Source organism: Aulostomus chinensis, chromosome 12, assembly GCF_037954235.1.
Source record: "Aulostomus chinensis isolate RoL2024-O1b breed Wild chromosome 12, RoL_Achi_v1.0, whole genome shotgun sequence".
NCBI lineage: Eukaryota > Metazoa > Chordata > Actinopteri > Syngnathiformes > Aulostomidae > Aulostomus > Aulostomus chinensis.
The window spans coordinates 33747-59103 of NC_141331.1; the positions used below are offsets into that span (position 1 = coordinate 33747).

Consider the following 25357-nt stretch of genomic DNA (forward strand, 5'->3'; position numbering starts at 1 on the left):
CTGGGTGCTCTGGTGGCCTGGTCCTGACCTACCTGCTATCCTGGACTGGGGGTGTGATGTCCTGGCCCCCCCACATCAGCTACAGCCAGCTACACACACCATCCAAGACAAACCGTAGCACACACACACACACACACAAACACGCATGCGGTGCACAACTGACCCATAAACACACACTCAAGACATTTATCTAAAAATTATATTAAACCAAATGGTAAGCCTGCACCGGAAATTCTGTAACCAATGTTTTTTCCTTTTTTTTTTCTTTTCTCCTCTCTGTTGTTGTTACTTTTTCTTTGTTTGTTTGTTTTTCTGCTATTGCTGTTGTTGTTTTTGTCTCCCCCCTCCCCCTTGTCTTCCCTATCCTGTCCCTGTTCTCTCTTTCTATACACTCCTGAGCCTCAGTCCGGTAGCTTTATCAATTAACCAATACCATTCCTAATAAAATTAAACATAAAAAAATAAATAAATGAATAAATTAAAATAGATTATGTTTTTGACACTCTGACATCGTGAGATTGGGAGTTGAACTGTTGGACTGTTTTGGTAAGACTGTGTGTTGCCCCATCCATAGTAGGAAAGGGTGTTAAAATCAACGTTTCTTCATAGCAACAAATTTGACACTAAATACATTGTTTTGTGCTAAAATGGGAAAAAATGTCTCCTTTCACACAATGTAACTGCCATTACATAATGCTTGCACATTTTATCCATTTTTATAGTCTACTTTCAAAACCTATTCTAAAAAACAAAGCACTAAACCTACACTAATGAATATTCGTTACACATTTATTTAAATCACATCATAAAAGCACAAATTAAAAGAAAAAAAAAAACAGGTGAAAAAGTTCCAAAATGCAAGTGATGGCTGGGAACTTTCTTTAAAAAAAAAACATGGGAAAATTACTTAATGATGTTTAACAACTTTAAAATATATGTTTGGGTTTTTAAAATTTGAAGTACATTGTGTCTGAAAATAATGTGGTATGTACGCACACAACTGAACAGCCCACTATCACAGTCCAGCATAGGTTAGCTTATTTATAAGAAGAATGTTTTTGGTTTGGCCCTCTCACTCTCCTGCCTTTATTTCTGTCTCACTTGCCCTAAATTTAACAAAGCACTGTCGAAGATGACTGTACATGGTTGTCACATAGGATACCTAAAAACTCATAACTTGACATGCGAGGAAACGTTATGTTTTAAATTCAATTTCAATTTACTTAATTATTTAAAAGTTGCCTTGATTATCAATATACTGGTCAGTAAGGAATCTGAAAATGCATGTATAGTCATCAACAGCAAACCACTCAAACTGAAAAGAAATGGTCTCTTGAGACAAGCCTAAGATAATGTATTTTAAATTTGGCATGTCATGACAGTAAAATAACTGACTCTTATAATAGTAATGGCATAATGTGCAATACAGTGTCAACTTTTACTTCCATCAGTGGGTCTGTCAATAACAAAAAAAGTTGCTGCCTGCAGACATTTGTACATCAACTGGCGGAAGTGGCAGGAAATGGTCGCAGCAGAGTGAGGCATGAAAACACCACATGACAAATCCTACTTCCTCTATCAGTCAGCCTCGACTCCTCTTGTGATAATGGCGGGTATGAGGTGAGTTCCCATTTACTCAGCCCTCACTCTTAATCATGTCTTTGTGCTAGTGAATCTGCATGTTTGTACGCATCAGTTTATCATTACAAACCAGAACACATTTAGTTGTGGTTGTGAAGGACAGACAAACTGTTGAGTTGCTCATGGAGGAAATTGAGTACATGAATCATAAATTTCTTAAAATTCACAAGCTGAATTTAATTCAGCTGCCGACTAGTTGTGCAGTTAAAGTTAAGGACCTAATATTTTATAGTTTCACAGTTTTCAGTGGTTACTAAAATACAATCTACATGTCCATGACTGTTTTCGGTTGTAGTTTTCTTAAATTTTGTTTCCATAAACTGTCATTGTTTCACTTGCTGTCTGCACAAAAGGAAGCAGCTGACGCTGCTCTGGTTAAGAATGTGGTTTCATATTCAAATGCAGAAGTGCCACATTAACACATTTAATGCACTTTGGAACCTTGAGGCTCAAGCAAATGTCACTCTCAACTCTGCAGCAGGTGTAATCGTCATATCTCTGTCAAATGTTTAGATTCCTTGATTAAAGGAGCACCTGCTGAGTATAATTATTCATCAGGTACACAGCCATTAAAAGATTGATGGATAGAATGTCTGTAGTACTATGAGTGTCATATTTAAACTTAATGCATCACAGTCAGCTGCATCCATCAATTGTGTTCAGTGTTGGACACTGTCCTGACATTGAAGGCTGCTCACAGGGCAACCAAATATAAATCTCTGATAGTGTTGGTAGTTTCAAGGTTTAGTTTGACAGAGATCAGTTCTCTTACAACATTAAAGTTTAATTCAAACTTGCATCTGGATAGGATGGATGGATGAATGAATGAAGGGTTTTTTCAGACACGTGAATGATATAAATCACACTTTAGCACTTAAGTTGATATTTTGCACATTTGAAAAGGAGTAGGAAGAAGCATCGGCTTAATAATTCCTACATCTTTTCTACTCAGTACCGTAGTACCAGTACTAGCTTTTCTTACTTCCTGTGTCTCTTTTTTATATACTCCCAACACAAAAAGACCAACAATCATAAACAAACAACACCACCATAGCTGCTCATGACAAAATAAATAAATAAATAAATAGGATTGGTGTCATCGTGTGTAAATTACTGTTCAATATTTCCAATAATATAAAACAACAGCACTTTTTAGATTAATGTTTGTTGGCCCTCTGATCTGAATACTTATATGATTATTTGGCAGCTCAGGTTTAATAGTCTTAACAAGGAATTTTCTCACATTGGGCAGACAGAGTAAGAAAGAGAGAAATGTTGTGAAATCAAAGTAGAGCGAGCAGATCTGCAAACAGGAATTTAGACCGGAACAAAGTCCTTCTAGTTGGATTGACTGGATTGAAAACATTTTCAACCTAAGCCGTTGATGTTACTGTCCACAATTAAACAACAATGTAGTTTATAGAGGATATACTAATACTCTTTGAAGGATTTATATGTTTGTGACTTACAAATTAATGAAGTGAAAGAATAAATGATGTAAAACAGTTGACATACCATCCTTTTATTTTCTTAATCCACAGAATCACAAATGTTGCAGATGCAGTAAAACAGCAACCACTGATTCCCTCTCAGCAGAACAGTGTGGTGATGATGCGTGTCAAGAACTCACAAAGCTCAGGAGACCGTCACAGCCAGTCCAAGTCCATGGTGCTCCAGGAGTCGGATTTCTTTCAGATACCTGTAAGTTCACCACAGCAGACTTCAATCTCACTCTGGTCTGTAGTCACACCTGAGGATACTCCCACCAGAAAGGACCAGGTCAATACATCACCGTCGAAATAAAATCTCATGTGACATCAAACAGCTGCAGACTAAGAAACATAGCAGCAACAATAATTACAAATTAAAGCTGCAAGCAGCGTTGTGAGGGCCTGAGCCCTGGCCTGAATCCAAGGGTGTCCTGGGCCAGTGTGGAGGCCTTGTAGTTGAGGAGTTAGAAGCCTGAGTCTGATCAGAGAGTGAGAGCAGAGCTGAGAGCTGGCCCTTTAAGAACCCCTCCCCCACTGCTCTGTCTCTGATCAGAGAGAGAGAGCAGAGCTGAGAGCTGGCCCTTTAAGAACCCCTCCCCCACTGCTCTGTCTCTGATCTGTGCTAGAGTGAGAGCAGAGCTGAGAGCTGGCCCTTTAAGAACCCCCTCCCCCACTGCTCTGTGCTAGAGTGAGAGCAGAGCTGAGAGCTGGCCCTTTAAGAACCCCTCCCCCACTGCTCTGTCTCTGATCTGTGCTAGAGTGGAGAGCAGAGCTGAGAGCTGGCCCTTTAAGAACCCCTCCCCCACTGCTCTGTCTCTGATCTGTGCTAGAGTGAGAGCAGAGCTGAGAGCTGGCCCTTTAAGAACCCCTCCCCACTGCTCTGTCTTTGATCTGTGCTAGAGTGAGAGCAGAGCTGAGAGCTGGCCCTTTAAGAACCCCTCCCTCACTGCTCTGTCTCTGATCTGTGCTAGAGTGAGAGCAGAGCTGAGAGCTGGCCCTTTAAGAACCCCTCCCCACTGCTCTGTCTTTGATCTGTGCTAGAGTGAGAGCAGAGCTGAGAGCTGGCCCTTTAAGAACCCCTCCCCCACTGCTCTGTCTTTGATCTGTGCTAGAGTGAGAGCAGAGCTGAGAGCTGGCCCTTTAAGAACCCCTCCCTCACTGCTCTGTCTCTGATCTGTGCTAGAGTGAGAGCAGAGCTGAGAGCTGGCCCTTTAAGAACCCCTCCCTCACTGCTCTGTCTCTGATCTGTGCTAGAGTGAGAGCAGAGCTGAGAGCTGGCCCTTTAAGAACCCCTCCCCACTGCTCTGTCTTTGATCTGTGCTAGAGTGAGAGCAGAGCTGAGAGCTGGCCCTTTAAGAACCCCTCCCCCACTGCTCTGTCTCTGATCAGAGAGAGAGAGCAGAGCTGAGAGCTGGCCCTTTAAGAACCCCTCCCCCACTGCTCTGTCTCTGATCTGTGCTAGAGTGAGAGCAGAGCTGAGAGCTGGCCCTTTAAGAACCCCCTCCCCCACTGCTCTGTGCTAGAGTGAGAGCAGAGCTGAGAGCTGGCCCTTTAAGAACCCCTCCCCCACTGCTCTGTCTCTGATCTGTGCTAGAGTGGAGAGCAGAGCTGAGAGCTGGCCCTTTAAGAACCCCTCCCCCACTGCTCTGTCTCTGATCTGTGCTAGAGTGAGAGCAGAGCTGAGAGCTGGCCCTTTAAGAACCCCTCCCCACTGCTCTGTCTTTGATCTGTGCTAGAGTGAGAGCAGAGCTGAGAGCTGGCCCTTTAAGAACCCCTCCCTCACTGCTCTGTCTCTGATCTGTGCTAGAGTGAGAGCAGAGCTGAGAGCTGGCCCTTTAAGAACCCCTCCCCACTGCTCTGTCTTTGATCTGTGCTAGAGTGAGAGCAGAGCTGAGAGCTGGCCCTTTAAGAACCCCTCCCCCACTGCTCTGTCTTTGATCTGTGCTAGAGTGAGAGCAGAGCTGAGAGCTGGCCCTTTAAGAACCCCTCCCTCACTGCTCTGTCTCTGATCTGTGCTAGAGTGAGAGCAGAGCTGAGAGCTGGCCCTTTAAGAACCCCTCCCCCACTGCTCTGTCTCTGATCTGTGCTAGAGTGAGAGCAGAGCTGAGAGCTGGCCCTTTAAGAACCCCTCCCCCACTGCTCTGTCTTTGATCTGTGCTAGAGTGAGAGCAGAGCTGAGAGCTGGCCCTTTAAGAACCCCTCCCTCACTGCTCTGTCTCTGATCTGTGCTAGAGTGAGAGCAGAGCTGAGAGCTGGCCCTTTAAGAACCCCTCCCTCACTGCTCTGTCTCTGATCTGTGCTAGAGTGAGAGCAGAGCTGAGAGCTGGCCCTTTAAGAACCCCTCCCCACTGCTCTGTCTTTGATCTGTGCTAGAGTGAGAGCAGAGCTGAGAGCTGGCCCTTTAAGAACCCCTCCCCCACTGCTCTGTCTCTGATCAGAGAGAGAGAGCAGAGCTGAGAGCTGGCCCTTTAAGAACCCCTCCCCCACTGCTCTGTCTCTGATCTGTGCTAGAGTGAGAGCAGAGCTGAGAGCTGGCCCTTTAAGAACCCCCTCCCCCACTGCTCTGTGCTAGAGTGAGAGCAGAGCTGAGAGCTGGCCCTTTAAGAACCCCTCCCCCACTGCTCTGTCTCTGATCTGTGCTAGAGTGGAGAGCAGAGCTGAGAGCTGGCCCTTTAAGAACCCCTCCCCCACTGCTCTGTCTCTGATCTGTGCTAGAGTGAGAGCAGAGCTGAGAGCTGGCCCTTTAAGAACCCCTCCCCACTGCTCTGTCTTTGATCTGTGCTAGAGTGAGAGCAGAGCTGAGAGCTGGCCCTTTAAGAACCCCTCCCTCACTGCTCTGTCTCTGATCTGTGCTAGAGTGAGAGCAGAGCTGAGAGCTGGCCCTTTAAGAACCCCTCCCCACTGCTCTGTCTTTGATCTGTGCTAGAGTGAGAGCAGAGCTGAGAGCTGGCCCTTTAAGAACCCCTCCCCCACTGCTCTGTCTTTGATCTGTGCTAGAGTGAGAGCAGAGCTGAGAGCTGGCCCTTTAAGAACCCCTCCCTCACTGCTCTGTCTCTGATCTGTGCTAGAGTGAGAGCAGAGCTGAGAGCTGGCCCTTTAAGAACCCCTCCCCCACTGCTCTGTCTCTGATCTGTGCTAGAGTGAGAGCAGAGCTGAGAGCTGGCCCTTTAAGAACCCCTCCCCCACTGCTCTGTCTTTGATCTGTGCTAGAGTGAGAGCAGAGCTGAGAGCTGGCCCTTTAAGAACCCCTCCCCACTGCTCTGTCTCTGATCTGTGCTAGAGTGAGAGCAGAGCTGAGAGCTGGCCCTTTAAGAACCCCTCCCCCACTGCTCTGTCTTTGATCTGTGCTAGAGTGAGAGCAGAGCTGAGAGCTGGCCCTTTAAGAACCCCTCCCCCACTGCTCTGTCTTTGATCTGTGCTAGAGTGAGAGCAGAGCTGAGAGCTGGCCCTTTAAGAACCCCTCCTCCACTGCTCTGTCTTTGATCTGTGCTAGAGTGGAGAGCAGAGCTGAGAGCTGGCCCTTTAAGAACCCCTCCCTCACTGCTCTGTCTCTGATCTGTGCTAGAGTGAGAGCAGAGCTGAGAGCTGGCCCTTTAAGAACCCCTCCCTCACTGCTCTGTCTCTGATCTGTGCTAGAGTGAGAGCAGAGCTGAGAGCTGGCCCTTTAAGAACCCCTCCCCCACTGCTCTGTCTCTGATCTGTGCTAGAGTGGAGAGAGAGGAGGAGCACCAGGACTGGAGTGGGACAAGAGGAAGAAGTCTGCATACGCTGGTCCAGAGGGACACAGAACACCATGTTCTTGGAGGGGTTTTTGTCAGGAATGCAGTGGTGTGGTTGGTAGAGCTGTGGGATGGATGGTGTAGACGTGAGAAGCGTTTGTTTGACAGTATGAACCTGAGAGGACACCGTCTCCCCATAGGCTTCCATTGGAAGCTGAAACGTGTCTCCCCCACTTTGGCGGCTTATAAAATGGACACCGAGTGAGTTATTACAAAGTTTTTAAAGATTTTTGAAGAGCACAGTTGGGAGATTAACGTGTGAAAGTTTGGAAGCGATAGCATTAATGCCCTAGGAGGAGATAGATTTTGTTGGGGGAGTAAAAAAAGTCCTGATTTTGACAGTTTTGTCCAATTTGTGGACATTCTGTTGTAGACAGGTGAGGGGTCAGTGTGTATGAATTGTTCGTCTTGATGAGACGAGTCCAACGGTGTTGGTCCCATGTTTGTGGGACATTCGTGGGAGGAGTTATAGCGCTCTAAATTATTAAAAATTATCTTGTAGTTGTGTGGCTCCCTAGGTGGCGCTATAGACTTTTGTGGTGTTTTTCTTTTTGATTAGTGAATGTTTAGCCAGACCGGACAATTGTGCCGAATTTCAGCGAATTTCATGCATGTTCGGGGGGTGAAATTAGATTATGCACGTAATGCTCATAATGCTCATATTGGGCGCTCATTGACAGCAAGAACAGTCCAGGACCAGGTTTTGAATGGTGTGGATGTGAAAACCGGCTCCAGGCCGTCTGGCCCAGTTGCCTCATGGGTTTGGGGGGGGGGGGGCTGGGACACTGGTTAGTGTGTGTTTGTAGTGTTTTTAGTGCTGCTGATGTGTTGCTCTGCCTAGCAAACATAATCAGGCTCAGGCCCTAAATATCAGCTGTGTCAGGCATCAAACCGCAGACGATGCTCCTGCTCCTGTTCATAAGTTCAGTGCTGTAAATTGTAGTTGAGGATCATTGCAGCATCTTCATTCATGTTACATGTAGTGCAATCAATGTGATGAAAAAGTGCATAATTAAATCTGGGTCTATCTGAAAAATCAGATGATTTTCAAAAATACAATTTCATCATTTATGTAATGCTCCATGTCTTTTGTTAAAATCAGAATGCTAAAATAAAATAGATGATATCTGCTTTCGGGCTGATAATTTTTGTGAGTTTTATGGTCCACTGAGGTTAGTTTGTGACACATATGTAGATGATATGTTTTGGAGGGGAGACTTATTGTTTGGCTCAGACACATTTTTGTAGTGCAGACTTCATGAAGGGTTTTGAAAATGTCACGATCCCTGTCTCGCATTTCCTGTTTTATTTTGTAGTCATGTCTTGTCTTCCTGACTTCCCTCCTGTGATTACCTTATGTGTCTCACCTGGGTGATTGCACCACCTGTGTCTTGTTTTCCCTCATGTGTTTAACCTCTGTGTTTCCCCTGTTCGGTGCTGGTCCATTACGTGTTTTATGCGTTTTGTATGCGTTGTCGTCATACATGTTGTTGGGCAAGTGTATGTCACTAACTGTATTCCACGGTTCTCAAGTCACCAGTCGTCAGTCTCCGTCCTACGGCCTCAAGTCTACACTCCACAGTCTCAAGTCTACAGTCTCCAGTCATCAGCCTCAAGTCACCAGAGCCTCCCCGTCTCAAGCCTCCAGTGTCCACATCTCAAGCCTCTGTTATCAATAAACCTCTTTTGTGCACCGTCCCTCTCTGTATGTTCGTGGGTCTGCTACTTCCCCCCTCCACATGTAACAGAATGGACCAGCCAGAAAGGACCCAGCGGACTGCTCCCCTCCCACATAAGATGAACTTCCTTCAATACTTTGCCTACATGGCTCGATTGACGGAAGAGAGAGAGTCACAAAGGGAGGAGGACTTTTCGGGCACCCAGCTGGTCTTGGGGGGTCCCCACTCTGTGAAGCGAGCCCTCGGGTCAGCTCGGCCCCCATCCGGGAAACCAAGGAGCTCCCAGCCTAAGGGCAATAAAAAGGCTGGCCGCCTTCGTGCTCCTAGGTGGTCAGATCCAGCCCTCACCCAAGCCACACAACTGCCACCCACAAACGCCACTCCTGTCTCGGCATCGGGGGTTCTGGCTGGCGCAACTCCTGCTTCGCCGAGGGTCCTTACAGGCACCACTCCTGTCCCGGCGCAGAGGGTTCTGGCGGGCACCATCCCTGTCCCAGCAGATGCCACTCTGGCTCCGCCGCAAAGGGTCCAGGCGGACACCTCTCTCGTCCCCGCTCAGAGGGTCCCGGCGGACGCCTCTCTCGTTCCCGCTCAGAGGGTCCCGGCGGACGCCTCTCTCGTTCCCGCTCAGGGGGTCCCGGCGGACGCCTCTCTCACTCCTGCGGCTCTTCACAGCACCCTGGGCCTCCCCCCGGGTTCTCTGTGCCTCTTGGTGTGGCCCCCTGGCCAAACCCCTGACTTTCCATGGTCTGCGTGGCCCCTTGGCCGCCCCCCTGACTCTGTTTCATGGCTCAGCTCCCGGGCATGACGAGTGAGTGTTTTTTGTTGCTTCATTTATTGGTTTTTCTCACCCTTTCCAACCTCCTGGCCACCCTCCACCCACCCTGGTGGGTGGAGGGTGGCTTGTTTTTTTGTTGGGCTGTCTGGGAGCCAGCCCTTTTAGGGGGGGGGGGGGGGGAGGGGGACTGTCCCGATCCCTGTCTCATGTTTCCTTTTTTATTTTGTAGTCATGTCTTGTCTTCCTGACTTCCCTCCTGTGATTACCTTGTGTCTCACCTGGGTGATTGCACCACCTGTGTCTTGTTTTCCCTCATGTGTTTAACCTCTGTGTTTCCCCTGTTCGGTGCTGGTCCATTACATGTTTTATATGCGTTGTCGTCATACATGTTGTTGGGCAAGTGTATGTCACTAACTGTATTCCACGAGTCTCAAGTCACCAGTCGTCAGTCTCCGTCCTACGCTCTCAAGCCGTCAGTCTCCAGTCATCAGCCTCAAGTCACCAGAGCCTCCCCGTCTCAAGTTTCCCTGCCTCTAGCCTCCAGTGTCCCCATCTCAAGCCTCTGTTATCAATAAACCTCTTTTGTGCACCGTTCCTCTCTGTCTGCTCATGGGTGTACTTCCCCGTCCCTCCACACGTAACAGAACAGATGTCAACGTTATGACCACTGCATGTAAGCAATTGAAAAAAATGTAAATGTTGAACAAGATGGTACATCAAGAGAATAAAAAACATGAAATCTTTCATCAGGTGTGTTCAACAGTGAAACAGTTGCTTAGGGTTTGTCTTGAATCTTGATATTTCTGGATGACTGATCAACCAGAATCTGCGAGTGGAACAAAGTTTTATTGTAACTTTTTTTGCTTCTCCGTCAGATATTGCGGCACCGAAGGAATCAGTCTCAGCACTCTGTCAGTGGAGGAGGAGCCTCTGCATTTGAGTTATCGGTGAGTATCTGAATCAACGTGTTCTATAATATCTCAGGTAATACCCAGTGTTTGGATTAGGGTTAGATTTGCACCGCAGTATTACAGACAGACACGGATGAATTAACATGGTTGACAACTAGCCACTGTGTAATGAATCAATCCATGGTGTGTGTGTGGGTGTTTTCAGTTGGATTTGAAAAGTGAATACCTGAACATGGCTAAAATCTCAGAAGGAGGGAAAAAGCAACGGAAGAACTGGACTCTCATCTGGACCGTGCTGACATCAGAACAGCTGCAATTTTATAAAGAGAAACCCAGAGAAACTGGTTCGGTAAAGCAGAAGCCTCATCTCTGCATCTATTCTCTCTATTTGATACTGATTTTTTTAGATCACAATGTTATATACACACACACACACACACACATAACTTTTCCCATACTCCTCTTGGCATCTTAACAACTCCAAACTGCCTGTTCATTCCCCAACTGATTAGTTATTCGGAGAAGGAACACTGCTTATGATGACCTGTTTTTTTTTTTTCAGTTGAGCTGCACAAATATATATATATATATATATATATATATATATATATATATATATATATATATATATATATATATATATATATATATATGAAAATAAGGGACAGTCTGTTCTACAAATTTCTGAAATGTACTGGAAGGATAACAACCATTCTTCCAAAAGATATTCCTTTTGTTTGGTGTTTGTCACAGTAGGTTCAGACATTCTGGGAACCAATGTTTAGACCTGTACATCTAAGGAACATCTATATATGTTTTGCAAAAAAAATTGAAACGGAGGAGAGTATGGACCCAAATGCAAACACACTTGAAATAGGAGTGGAATTGGAAATGACCTTTTTTATGATTGTGCCAGAAATGCAGCTCAACTGAAAAAACAGGTAATCGTAAGCAGTGTTCCTTCTCTGAATAACTAATTGGTGAGCGTTGGGGGTGAAGAATAAATAGGTAATTTGGAGTCATTAAGATGGCAAGAGGAGTATGGGAAAAGCTCCAGGGCCAACAGATAACTGAAGACGTCTTCCAAAGAAACAGAACTGGCAAATAAATTGGGGAAAAACAGAGGTAGACTTGCGGTTTACAAAGGCCGAAGTGGTTACCAGAGCTGAGGCAAAGGGGAATGGTCAAATCAAGCAGGGTCAAAGCCAGGAAGTCTGTCCGAGAGATATCACTGGAGAGTTTAGAATGAATACGTCACAATCTGGCACAGAACAAAGGGAGAGGGAGACCTATATAGTGTGGGGACAGGTGCAGGTGATTGAGGTTGAATGGCAGAAGAGGTTGGCTGAGGGAGGGAGGGAGGGAGTGAGTGGTGGTGCGTTCCGGGTGACATGGAGAACCCAGTGGTGCAAATTGCAAACCATGACACCTATTCCCTAAACCATACCAGAGTATCCTTCATCCTCCCTAAACATTTGAAAGAAGGTTTTTCTAAACTTAACAGAACTCCACAGTTTAATGAAACATGGTGTAAAGTTCTATAAACCATGTCCACATTGTTACCCTAAACATTCTTAGAACATCCTATGTGTTGTCCTGTTCACGCCCCTACACTTGGATGCAGCAGTTATCAAACCTTTCCCAACAATTTTGCCCCATTTAAACATTTTTCAGCCAGCCACTCTCATGGTCAAACACAACCCTGCGCCAGCAGTGTCTGATTTATTCAACAAACAAAAAGGCTCCCTATGTTGTTTAAAGTTTGGGGATATTCTTCACTTTCAGACCCTCACCAATGTTCCACAAGGACTCCTTTTCCTCCAACACAGGCAACACATCACTTCAATTGACCTGATGAAAGTCCAACATAAATCCAAAGGTTGCCTTTAGTTTTAAGCATGATTAGCAGGTACAGGGCATACAGAGCAAGAGGTTCTTTCATGAAATTAGTCAATGTTTAGCTCTTGAGCAGAACCCAACACATCACTACACATCTCATGAGGTTGTTGAGATGTTCATCAAGACATGGTGACTGAATGCCTTAGCGTATGAAAGCATCTGCTGAGTTTCTGCTCTCATTTATGTGCATGTTATTCTTTGACTTTGGCATGTAAACCTTCAGTTTGTATATCTTGTCACTGTTTTGGCCTATGTGACCCCTGACCTTGTGCCCATCCCACTCAGAAAGCAGGAGGTAAAGCAGATGTAGTACAGCTGTGTGGTGCCATCATTGAGTGGACGACAGAGAAATCCAGCAGGAAAAATGTCTTTCAGGTAACACAGTCACCTGTTCATGCTCTGTTTATGGTTCAGTCGAAAGACGCGTCGTGTAGATCTCTTTTTTTTTTTAAATTAAAAGACACACCTTTATACTTTTGTCTTTTTGATTACATGAAATGGCCATTGCCACACTTGGAACATGACAACTAAATGCAATTTCAAACACAGTCTGAGGCCTCAAAATGAATTTGTGACTGACTCCAAATGTCCCCACAAGGACCCCGGGCAAGCCCCCTTGCTGCTACCTTGCTTATAATCTAGACTATGTTCTCACTACGTTTTCAGAAAATTATATATTCAAGGTTCATGTGTCTCTCTGGTTCATGTATCATTCATTCGGTTCATAAAGATTTTAAGTAAATCAATCCTCAGGGTTTTAATGCCAAAATCAAAATCCTGATTGGGTTTAAAATGTTAGGGCTATCTTAAGTTATCACTGAGATAAACAAAGGTCATTTCTTTAATTACTGAAGTACTATTGTGTTCTGATGTTTAGAATTCTCATTGTGTTTATGACTGGAAAGTTAGTTATGTTTGCTACATGACAACATATTCATAAAAGCTGTTACCATTAAATCTGTTTCAGAAAGGTCTGAAAACACCTCAAGCAAGGGTAAAAATGTTTCTGTGGCAGCTGAGATCTCTTGTAAGTAGTAATGCATGAAATGGTAACTTACCAGAGTCTTCTGTTTTGCTTCTTCAAGATTACAACATACACAGGAAATCAGTACCTCTTCCAGGCTGACAGTTACTCCACCGCCAGTTTATGGTATAACGCCATCAGACAGACCATTGACTCTTTGGTAAGAACAAACTTTATTATTGAGTTCTGGTTTTAATTCCAACATATCTTTAATCCAGGAATTCCCAAATTGGGGTCAGGACTCCCCAGTGGGCTGGGAATTGATCAACATACACTCAGGTCAAAAATTGATAGACCCCATTGACATGGCATCTACTTCCCCTCAAGAGCAACCATTTTATAAAGAATGACAAGGACTAGAATAAAGTCACAGTAAAATAAAATGTGTATCTTAAACATCTGTTAAAACCCCTGGGAGAATAACATTTTTTTTCTTCATTGGATACCACAAATCTATTCAAATTGTGAATGATGGCATTTCCTAACCATTAGTCAGTCAAAAAAGAATATTCGCAAATTAACACACACATAGACAGAAAGATGCCGTGTGTAAAAATAAAAGGAAATGAAGGGAAAGTCCATCTATCCCTCCATTTTCTCCCTCTTCTCCTGTTAAGGGTGGGGGTGGGGGTGGAGCCTATCCCAGCAGCCTTCCCCCTGGACAGGTCACCAGTCCATGGCAGGGCCAACACATAGAGACAGACAACCATTGGCTCTCCCAGCCACGCCTACGGTCAATTTAGAGTCTGGATTAACCTGGTCCCCTCTTGATGTCTTTGGACTGTGGGAGGAAGCTGGAGTACCGGAGAGAACCCAGCAGGAACAGGGAGAACATGGAGACTCACCCAGAAAGACCCCGTGCTGCAGCCGGGGCTCCACCCACAACCTTCTTGCTGGGGGGCCACAGTGCTGACCGCTGCTCCACCATGCCACCCTGAAGGGAAAGCGAAATTCCCATTTAATGGCTGTTAACTCTTTATTTTTCAGACTAAAGCAGGAGAAGGTCTGGTTCTGCGAAGGGCCAACAGTACGGAGAACCTGCCCAGACACAGCTCCCTACCTGGATATACCTCTGCATCACCTATTACCAAGCAACGCAACCCACTCCACAGACGCTCCATGAGTGAGTAACAGAGTTGATAGGAAAAAACATTCTCACAGGTTGTAGAATTCATGAGAGATGCTAAGGAGCCAAGTGCATTATGGGAGATCTTCTGTCAGTAAGGGGGGGGGGGGGTATTGCAAACTTTATCTAAGAGGAGGGCCTGGTTTATGAGACCCAATGAATACAGTAGCTATTTCAACAATTGTACAGCAGTAGCTCCTTCCTTCATGGGGATTCAAATGACTAGTTCCTTTTGAAATTGTTGAGATTTGTTAATTTATGGACAAAGATCACCATCAAAATGAATCTTTGCTTGCAGACATGTTTGGCAGCTCAAAGCTGAAACACAGCACTTCAGATGGTTCTGACAAGAGCAGTGTGAAGGACCGACTGAGGAAATTCATCAGCAGACGTCCATCTATGCAGACGCTGCAGGATAAAGGCCTTATTAAAGGTTTAGCAACATTATTTAAAAGACTCCATGTTCCATCCATCCATTTGTTTTCTGTACTACTTATTTGTTAAGGGTCACGGGGGGGGGGGGGGGGGTGCTGTAGCCTATCCCAGCTGACATTGGACGAGAGGCAGAGTCACCAGTCCATTGCAGGGCCATCAGGAGCAATTAAGGGGCTCAGTATCTTGTTCAAGGATACTTCAACATGGTCACCAGGGGAAGTGGGGATCAAACCACTGACCCTTCGGTTGCAGACCCCACGTTTTCTGTAAGTTTTCATCAATTACACACACTTTACCACAACTAATTTGACAGATTTGAAATGTACGTTGAGATGGCCAGTAAAAATTAAGTTTTTTGACAGAGGCTTTGACAAATAGCATCGCTATAGCAGCTGGGAGAAGTTGGGAATCATAGAAAATTGGAGGAAATATGGCACTTTTATTATTATTGTCCTCATTAATATCAATATCTATATAATTAGCAGGAATCAATTGGACTAATCCCCTATTTGTTCATTTCTGAAGAAGGTTGAGGGCGTACATCAACTCCAATTATCCACTAATATTGATAATAACTTGCAAAGGCCATCAATGATTTCAGTGGACACATAGGCCCATGGATAGCAGAGTGGTGCAGTCCAGAGCCCAGCAAGAAGGTTGTGGGTGGAGCCCCAGCTGCAGCACGGGGTCTTTTTGGGTGAGTCTCCATGTTCTCCCTGTTCCTGCTGGGTTCTCTGTGGTACTCCAGCTTCCTCCCACAGTCCAAAGACATCAAGAGGGACCAGGTTAATCCAGACTCTAAATTGACCGTAGGCGTGGCTGGGAGAGCCAATGGTTGTCTGTCTCTATGTGTTGGCCCTGCCATGGACTGGTGACCCGTCCGGGGTGAACCCTGCCTCTCACCCGAAGGAAGCTGGAATAGGCTCCGCCACCCTTAACAAGATAAGTGGAAGAAAATGGATGGATGGACATTGGCCCATGCACATGTTTGGGATGGTGGCCTCTAATTATTGATTTCCAACTAGCTTTACACACATGTATCAATCATTATCTGTTTGTCTCTGTCCATCAGTCTCTTCCTGTCTCTCTCTCTTTATCTCTGTCCCTCTCTTTCCTTCTGTCTCTCTATCTTCCTCCATTCTCTGTCTTTGTCTCTGTCCTGCTCTCCTGCTCTCTCGCCGTCCCCATTGAGCCTGGGTCTGCTCGACGTTCCTGCCTGTAAAAAGGAAGGTTTTCGTCGCCGCTGTTGCAGGATGTGTTGCTGATGGAGAATTGTTGGGTGTAAATTCATTGAAGGAACCTGGTTCTAGACCTGCTCTACCTGTAAAGTGTCATGAGATAACTTTTGTTGTGATTTGGCGCTATAGAAATAAAACTGACTTGATGTGACTATCAAGACAGAGTTTTGTAATGATGGGACCATTAATGAGATTAATTTAATTGAAACATTCAGATTGTGTTCAGGTGCTTATTTGGATAAACAGTATTTATGCATATATGCGTCACGTTTGGTGATGATAGATCCAACAGTTGTTGACTTTGGAAAATTTCGGGGGGGGGGGGGGGGGGTTGGGGCTCTTACCCATACCAGCATTCAAGTTTTAAAGATAGTTAACAATTCCACAGAAGGGATGTGTCTTCATGTTGCCTAACCCTCAATGATTTATCTTTATCTTGGGGAAGCTGATTGATTTGACCCTTTATTCTTGCTATTGAGACTTGTTGCAAAGTGTGCCTAAATATTTGTACATTGTTTTGCATCACTGAATTGGATGTTACTGAAATTACAATACTGATGTAGTTCCAATTTTAACTCACACCTCACATTATTACAACTTCAAACCTCTTGAGTCATAATTAATTCTTGTGCTCTAGATCGAGTGTTCGGCTGCCATCTGTTGACTCTCTGCCAGCGTGAAAGAACCACAGTGCCAAGATTCATTCAGATCTGTGTCAACACAGTCAACAAGCGAGGTACTTTTACAGCATCTGATGAAGCAGTCAGACACTAGCTACTGCTGTAAAGCAAAGCTGATTTATTTTATCAAAAGTACCACAGGAAATGGGCAAATGGTGGCCACTGAATCATTTCCACACAAATTGCCACATTTATTGACATGGACATGAGGTTAGACTGTGCTCAAATCTCACATCAAGTCTAAGATCATATATGCACAATCTCAAGGACCATTGTGATCATCTATGAACATGCAGCCACATATTCTTGCTTTACGGAATTTCCCTCAGGGATGTATAAAGTAGTCTGATTCTTTATCTCCAGGTTGGAGGAGTTCTTCTTCATGGCAGAGTATCAAAAACTAAACTATATAGGGGTGTGACATTTAAATGACAATTGTTTTAAACTGCCACATTTATCAGCAGTCATATGCTGTGACTGGTGTGGTGTGTCTGGCTGTAAACTGACCTGAAATTTTGGCCCAATTTATTAATCCAGAGCAGATCTGAGCATGGGAATCAAAGATGCTGAAAAATGATCGAAGAAATCTTGAACTGTCCTTTGTCTTCAATATCTTTTCTTAAGATATTACAGATCTGAGAAAATGATTTCCTCTGAACATACACATTGGGTCAATGTCATTCAGAGGTGATCTGTGCATCATTACAGTATGGAATGAAACTGTTAATGGTGCAGATGTGAGTATGTTGTATTAATTGTGTTTACTCACGTAAGGTCCTATTGCAATGGAAGTCAGACGCCCACTAGATGTCACATTTCAATACTGGCAGTCAGATAACTTATCTAGATCCAGATGAAGTTGACGAAGCCTAACTACTGCAATCAGGAAAGAGCAGTACCATGATGGTGGTTTATAACCTATGACTTCTAACCAGATTTTCCACCCATTAGTCAGCACATTCACATGAAAGAGGTGGAGCGATCACAGGAGGACCAATCACTAACATGGAGGAGAGTTGTGTGTTTTTACTCAAGGGGAGCAAACTAATCCTTCACAAATTAGAAATATAAAATTCATAATCCACAGTTGCTTCCACTAAAGCAGATAGAAGAGCTGCAACAATAATCAACACACTTTAATCTCACTGTTAAAAATGAAAAACAATATTAAAGATTGCCAGGTCACGGGTCAATGACAGCATTAAAATCAAAATTGGCACCATTCATTCAGCTGCAGTGGCCTCTTTGTCTCCGCTACTGGAACATTTATTTACAAAGTGGAGACAGAGTCTGGAGGTCTGAGATGGTGGTTCAGCTCTCTGGTAATGTCTGGTTCCACTTCCTGATGGCTGTCAATCATTCCCCGTGGCTCTTCATAGAGGTCCTCATCAGATGAGACCAAACTCTTGAGAGACCCTTCCATCAATGTCAAATAACTAGTGGATGACTGAGGATGACATTGTCCATGAGATGAGACTGGCCTGTGTGCTGGTCTTGTATCTGACCTTGGAGCCTGCTCCAGGGCCTGTTAGGTCTGTAGCATCTATTACTGAAGTGATTTATTCCACTGAATGATTAAGTGAAGTTAACTCGCTAACGTTCTAAACGCACTTTCTGCAACTCACGTGTCATTGAAAGCCTTTCAGTATACTTGAAATTTGTTTAGATTTGCTGTGTGTTTCAGGTTTGGAGGTTGACGGGATTTACAGAGTCAGTGGAAATCTAGCCACAGTCCAGAAACTTCGCTACATTGTAGATCAAGGTCAGTCATCAAGAATTAAACTGTCAGTGGTAATGTGTTGTGTTGATCTATTTTCTTCAATCATACAAAAAGCATGCTTTTCTACTTGACATGGTTAAAGGAAAGACTTCAATAATATTCTATAAATAATGGTGATGACCCTCAGATCACTCACACAAGCAGCTCTCCTCTCTGAGGCTCATTAAATTAGCTGATGCCATTGTGATATTATCAACCAAAGCAGACTCATAATATTTGAGCAGAGTATAATGCTGTTCATCCATGGAAGGCTGTTATTCTATTTAGGGGCTTGAGTAACAGAAAGCAGCTTTACCAGATTTGTTATAGGACAGTTTGGGGACATAAGAGACCAGCATGCAAAGACCTCAGAATTCTTCATAGGGTTGAAGAAAGAGCAAGATTATGTAATGCTTTGTGGAAAGGTAAATGTGACTGTCATTATGTCTACAGTCAAGGAAATGCTGGTTCTGTTTCTAGCACATGTCACACGGATGGCTATCATTTCTGAGGTCAATGCTTTTTTTTTAACAAGGTTGACACACTGTGATTTTGTTTTGCTACACAATAAGAATAAGGTGCTTGAACTTGATCAATAAAGATGAAGGTGTACCGATAGGGATGCAGGGTTCCTTTAATTCTATTCCAGTAACTTTCTCAGACATTTTGTGAGTCCAGTACAAGAAAAATCAGTGGTTGGCACCTACAAGCTGTCAGCATTGTTCAGGTAATAACTAAAAGGCGACATTGTTAAAATACCTATTAAATCAAGGTCAGCTGGGAATTGCTGCAGGGCTGCTAGTTTGATCAACAGAATTGTGGTGACAGTGATGGGAAGACCCAAATGCAGAGAATGGACATGAAGCAGCATATATAGAACTAAAAAGAAAAACTTTAGTAAACCAAAATAAACTTCCTTAACTAAGAAAAATACATGGAAGGCTAAAAAAAAAAGCAACATTTGGAACAAGGTGACACATGTGGAGTGCCATGTATATCTGACAAAAAAAACAACAACTCTGACAACCAAACTAAAATACACTCATTTGATGACCTAACAAGAAGCAGCTGACGAAAATTAGAGGGGAAGAAGGAGCTGATAGGGTGAGAGACACCTGGAGCAGGACAGAGACAGACAAAGACTGATCAGCTTACAAGATCCAAGTGAAACACTCATAAAAGGTGGACAACTGACAAAGACAGGAAGTAAGAGAATCCAACATTAAACAGGAAATGAAGAGAGTGAACTAAAACATAATTAGAGACACAAACTAGAACGTGAAAAACAAGTAACACATGTGAACTACAATCCTAAACAGTCAATAATACAAAGAGTCCAAAACATGAAGTCAGTATCTAAACTTGACCTTGTCCTGATGGGTTTTGTAATGGTGGAATTTAAGGGATAGGTGAAACTAAATGTTGGAAGTTTCATGTTGGTGGTTGAGAGAAATCCAATGGTCATATTGTGACACTTGCTTCTCACCCTCTTTGCTAGAAAGACAACCATGTATCTGATAGCAGTTTCTGTACTGAGTAAAGCATCACTCATCAATAAAAGATCCATGTATGTCCTCAAGTCCCATGTCATAAAGCAACAGACATTTATATCCATGAGACAAATTAAAGTTGACTCAATGATATGAAGGCAAGGCAATTTTATTTGTAGAGCCCGTTTTCCCCACTAGTTTGTCTCCAGGCTTCATGGCATCATAACAACATCCTCTGGCCTCAGAGCCTCACATCGACTGAGGAGAAACTCCATAGAAAACCTTTAACAGGGAGAAATGGGAGAAACCTCAGGGTGAGGAGGGGAGGAGGATCCCTCACCAGGAGGGACAGACGTGCAGGAGATGTTGCTACAGAGAAGAAAACAGTTTATAACACAGAATGTAGGAATGACATGAATGGATTTCTGTTCGAAAATATGTAGACACATTTATGTTTCTATTATCATGAAGTTCTAGCCTGATGTAGAACTGTATGATAGTGTTGTGACCCTTATAGAGACCAAGAAATGAAGTGTGTGCAGGATGTATCAGGCTGTGCTTTCACTCCTGAGATAAGGAGAGTTTGGGAAAGGCCTTGGACAGTGAGGAGCCAGCGTCCACACGCTCCCCCCGGAACTGTCCTTGAAAGAAGAAGAACAAGGCATGGTGGGAAGCTACTGAGAGGAGGAACCTTGCATATATGTTTGGAAGACACTGAGACAGTTCAGTGCAGATGTAGAACTTTGCCTGGACTCCTTGCTGCAAGTAAAACTTTAATTGAGATGTCTGAGAATTTTATCTTGTGTGTTGGGAAATTTTGTGGTACGAACTAACAACGAAAATACAGTCTTTATCTTACAGAAATAATTTCCTAACAATTTCAATAAACATAACACACTAATAATCTTTCTACCATTAAATATATTATAATCAGAGATGATAATGCTGCTGATCATCCTGTTATGTTATGTGTCATCTCAGAGGAAGACCTGGACCTGGACCATCCTCAGTGGGAGGACATCCATGTCATCACTGGGGCCTTGAAGATGTTTTTTCGTGAGCTGCCAGAACCACTGTTCCCTTTCCGCTTCTTCCAGCAGTTTGTGGACGCAATCAGTTAGTACAAGCTGAATAACTTCATATTGCCATATATTATTAGGGCCTGAGCCTGAAGGTACTTCAGGCGAAGACCCTATTCTGTTTGCTAGGCAGAGCAACACATTAGCAGCACTAAAAACACTACAGACACACACTAACCAGTGTCCCAGCCCCCCAACACCCATGAGGCAGCTGGGCCAGACGGCCTGGAGCCGGTTTTCACATCCACACCATTCAAAACCTGGTCCTGGACTGTTCTTGCTGTCAATGAGCGCCCAATATGAGCATCATCTAATTTCACCCCCTGAACATGCATGAAATTCACTGAAATTTGGCACACTTGTCCAGTCTGGCTAAACATTCACTAATCACAAAAAAAACAACAACACAAAAGTCTATAGCGCCACCTAGGGAGCCACACAACTAAAAGATCATTGGGGATAATTTGGAGCGCTATAACTCCTCCCACGAATGTCCCACAAACATGGGACCAACACTGTTGGACTCGTCTCATGAAGACGCAGAATTCCTACACTCTGACCCCTCACCTATCTACAACAGAATGTCCACAAATTGGACAAAACTGTCAAAATCAGGCCTTTTTTTACTCCCCCAACAAAATCTATCTCCTCCTGGGGCATTAATGCTATCGCTTCCAAACTTTCACACATTACGCTCCCAACTCTGCTGATTAAAAGATGCAAAAGGTTTTTAAATGAATTACTCGGTTTGGATTTTATAAGCCGTCAAAGTGGGGGAGACACGTTTCACCTTCCAATGGAAGTCTATGGGGAGACGGTGTCCTCTCAGGGTACATACTGTCAAACAAACGCTTCTCACGTCTACACCATCCATTAAAAGTAGTAGTAGTGGTTAGTGCTAAGTTAAAATTAATGTTCCATAAATACATTGGTACAGCATCTGTTATTACATAACCCATCCAGATGTTTTGAGGGTAAAAACTCGTGAGTATCAGCTTAATAACATAGTCACTACCTTTGTTTGTCTAAGCAGAGATCAAAGATCCCAAACTGAAAGTTCAAGCAATGAAGAAGCTGATCGAGCAGCTGCCCAAAGCCAATCAGGACACCATGAAGCTGCTCTTCAGTCACCTGCAAAGGTATGACTGACAGATCTGATCCAATCAACTCAACACACATAACACAGAGTTGTGTCCATCATGAAGTAGTTCAGAGTAAACCTATGTAAAGCTTCAACCAACATACTCATGCACATGCACTTGGCTACTTGCCATGCTAGCTGTACTTGCCACTTGTCAGTTACATATGTGGGTGAATGAAGCTGAGGATCACAGCCTGCTTAAATGCCTTTGGAGTAAAAAAAAAACATGGGATATTATCAAGGAAATATGATCCTGTGAATCACAAAAACTGAAGGCAGCTTGCAGATAATCTACCTCCAGTATATTAACAACACATTTAATACTTTCCTAATCACAAACATGTGGCACATACTGAAGTGGTGACAATATACATTTACATCACTTAACATGGTTACAAGTTCCTTGTTTTCCTCTATTTAAATATTGTGTGTGTGTGTGTAGGGGGGTCCTTAGAGGTTAGATACAAAACTCAGACTTTCTGTCACTGGCATTCTTTCCCCTTAATTGGTCAAGATTTGACAGGGGACAACATCCCATGAGTTCCTCACAACCCAATATTGTAAGCGAACACAGCTTTCAACCTACACCAGTTATATTGCAGATGACATGACTGACACACAAAGCTATTACTCTGAATGGATCTCAATCAAATCGCGTTATACATTTAGTTTTGTAGGTTTTTCCAGATTGATGATTTATAGGGATTTGCAGGGAGTGTCACCATTATATAAGCTCTCTTTCCAAAAAAAATTTGTTACATTTTTAGAGTATATTTACCTCTGATATCAACCAGGATTAGCACATGTCCAAATTTGAACTACTGGGCTTTAATGGACTATAAGCAACGATATGATCATCTGTTTTTTCTGGCATGTTTCAGAGTTCTAGCGTGTTCCAAGAAGAACCTAATGTCCACTCAGAGCATCGGAATCATTTTTGGCCCCACGCTGATGTGGCCTGAGCTGGACACAGGAAACATGGCTATCAACATGCTCTACCAGAACCACATCGTGGAGTTCATCCTCATCAAGTGCCAAGATATCTTCAACCTTGACAGGAAGTAACATGGGCATACAGCCTGGATCCTGACACAGATGACAAAGATGTTATTGTTTGAAGATCAAAAAGGATTGCTAAAAATAAATTTTCACCTACCAAAACAAAGATGGCAAATTATTCAATTCAGTTTGCAAGGATAAACATTTTTCCTGTTAGGGTTAAAGGTCAGCTTAGTTGTATGTGACAGATGTTGTCTCAAAGCCCTTCACAAACATAGGTCTCAACATATACTGTAAGACATGCAGCCCCCTGAAAAGCTTGTCTCTACCATTCATCAGACAAAATTTGTATTTTCACTTTAGTGATTAGTTTTTCGATAACGGGCCCTATTTTAACAATTCATGAGCACGAGGCAAGCTGGTGCACCGTCAACGTCAAGACTCATTGCTAGTTTCAAGCTTGCACAAATAGTGTCTCCATGCCAAGAGTCACTGCCCTTAACTAGCTAATGAACCTGCTTCACCTGCACCAGGTGCTCCAGCATGTTACTGAGGCTGGTCTGGTCCCTCTATGGTGCCTTGATTTAGAGGAGCAACAGAAGATGTTTGCTCCATAGACGTACAAGAGGTTGCTCATTGGTCAGTGGGGTTATGAAGGACATGATATTGGAGACTAACCCTGAGAACCTGAAGACATGGAGCCCCACCTTCTCCGGACCTGCTCCACCTCCTCCAGACCTGCCACTCTTCCTCCCTGTGCCACCTTCTCCCAGACCTGCTACATGTCCTCCTGGACCTTCTCCACCTTTCGCTGCTTGTGTATCTAACCATTAGACATACAAGTGCTCCCTCACCTGGAGCAGGAGGAGGTCTGGTTCTCCAGGTGAAGAGCACGCTCTTCTCCTACAGTGAAGTGTGAGCAACGCTCCAAGTCCTGGAACAACCCAGACTTTCAAGGGAACGACACAAGGCTCTCTGATCGGTCGAAGCAATGTCACACCTAGAATGCACCTGTGAATACTCAGGTGTCTCATGACACCCCCTTAGTGCCCTAGTTTGTGCTCTGATTCCATGCTTCTAAATACTAGATGAAGCTGAACATGCCCTGAACGTATAGCACCATCCGCCAACGACAGTCCATAATTACTTTAAAGACTAAACGTCAATCAGTCCAAAAAAACTGCAAAAACTTTAAATGTGTCCCCAAATGAAGTCGCACAAACCATCAAGCGCTACGACAAAACCGGCTCACGAAAGAAAGATCAAGAGTCTCCTAAGTAATAAATGCATACAGAAAGGAATAAATGGACAAAAAAGACTCACAAATGTATTTTCAATACACACAAATATGTGTCATTCCATATATAAGTAAAAAATATTCACATACAAAAAAATGAGATTCATAAACATTTCTGATGCACACACAAATAGAAAAAAATTCAAAGTATTTGCAATCTTCATTAGATACATATTTGTAGCTTGTGACATTCATATGAAAACTGTTGGACCTGCATTTACAAATGGCTTTTAATCTGTAAACCTCGCTGCATTTGTGTGAGACCTTTGAGACTCCCCTGACGTGACTCTGATCCACAGATGTGTTTTTTTCTAAAAGGAGATCGTCTGTGGTCAATCAGATGTCTCACTTCTTTACAGCCAATCACGTAAGTGCCTCCACACGTGGGATGTTTTATGATGTCATTAAAGCATGCGCAGACAGCATGTGCAGATACCCAGGGATGGTCTCCACATGCATGGTTCCCACCGTGAAGCATGGAGGACGAGGTGTGATTGTGTGGAGGTGTTTTGCCCACAATGGTGGGAATTTATTCCAAATTGAAGGCACACTGAACCAGCATGGCTACCACAGCATCCTGCAGCGACACACCATCCCATCCGGTTTGTGTTTAGTTGGACCATCATTGATTGGGGTCCTTGTCCTGTTGATCAAACACACCTCTGAGCTATTTGACCAAAAAGGAGAGTGATGAAGGGCTTCGCCAGGTGACCTGGCCTCTACAATCGATCAGTCAGCCTTTATTCATATTGCGCCAAATCACAACAGCCATCTCAAGGCGCTTTACACAAAGAGCAGGTCTAGAACCTCACTCTTAAATTCAAATGAAAGAGACCCAATATTCCCACATGAGCAAACACTCTGCAATGGTGGCAAGAAAAAACTCCCTTATCAGGAAGAAACCTCAGGCAG

At 43.9% G+C, this 25357-nt stretch overlaps 2 protein-coding genes and 1 long non-coding RNA gene across 8 annotated transcripts in view; 2 read left to right on the forward strand and 1 right to left on the reverse strand.

The window, feature by feature from the left end:
• The first annotated feature begins 1591 nt into the window (after positions 1–1591).
• On the forward strand, positions 1592–23328 carry arhgap15 (Rho GTPase activating protein 15). 6 transcript variants are annotated; one of them, XM_086219453.1, is made up of 13 exons: positions 1592–1620; positions 3183–3342; positions 10243–10314; positions 10484–10627; positions 12463–12552; positions 13263–13361; positions 14189–14324; positions 14626–14760; positions 16638–16736; positions 18347–18442; positions 20911–21045; positions 22039–22147; positions 23031–23328. In XM_086219453.1, exons 1-13 carry the CDS (start codon positions 1607–1609, stop codon positions 23212–23214), a joined length of 1473 nt encoding a protein of 490 aa, XP_086075579.1. In that variant the 5' UTR covers positions 1592–1606; the 3' UTR covers positions 23215–23328. The 6 variants fall into 6 exon arrangements, with proteins under 6 accessions (XP_086075579.1, XP_086075580.1, XP_086075581.1 ...); XM_086219454.1 differs by having other exon boundaries at positions 22042–22147; XM_086219455.1 differs by having other exon boundaries at positions 18365–18442.
• The window catches only part of LOC147251631 (kinesin heavy chain-like), a 59906-nt gene continuing 48372 nt past the window's right edge, over positions 13824–25357 (reverse strand). The window contains exon 26 of the mRNA XM_086219450.1: positions 13824–14135. The gene's annotated coding sequence lies outside the window, so the exon portion shown is untranslated. The remainder of the gene's footprint in view (positions 14136–25357) is intronic.
• LOC147251632 (uncharacterized) lies at positions 14885–16309 on the forward strand. The gene is made up of 3 exons (XR_015118640.1): positions 14885–15028; positions 15364–15459; positions 15576–16309. It is a non-coding gene; the product is annotated as an uncharacterized LOC147251632 (long non-coding RNA).

Coding starts and splice junctions, on each gene's coding strand:
- arhgap15 (XM_086219453.1), top strand. Junction 16,737..18,346: donor CAACACAGTCAACAAGCGAG/GTACTTTTACAG, acceptor AAATTTGTTTAG/ATTTGCTGTGTGTTTCAGGT. Junction 18,443..20,910: donor TCGCTACATTGTAGATCAAG/GTCAGTCATCAA, acceptor GTGTCATCTCAG/AGGAAGACCTGGACCTGGAC.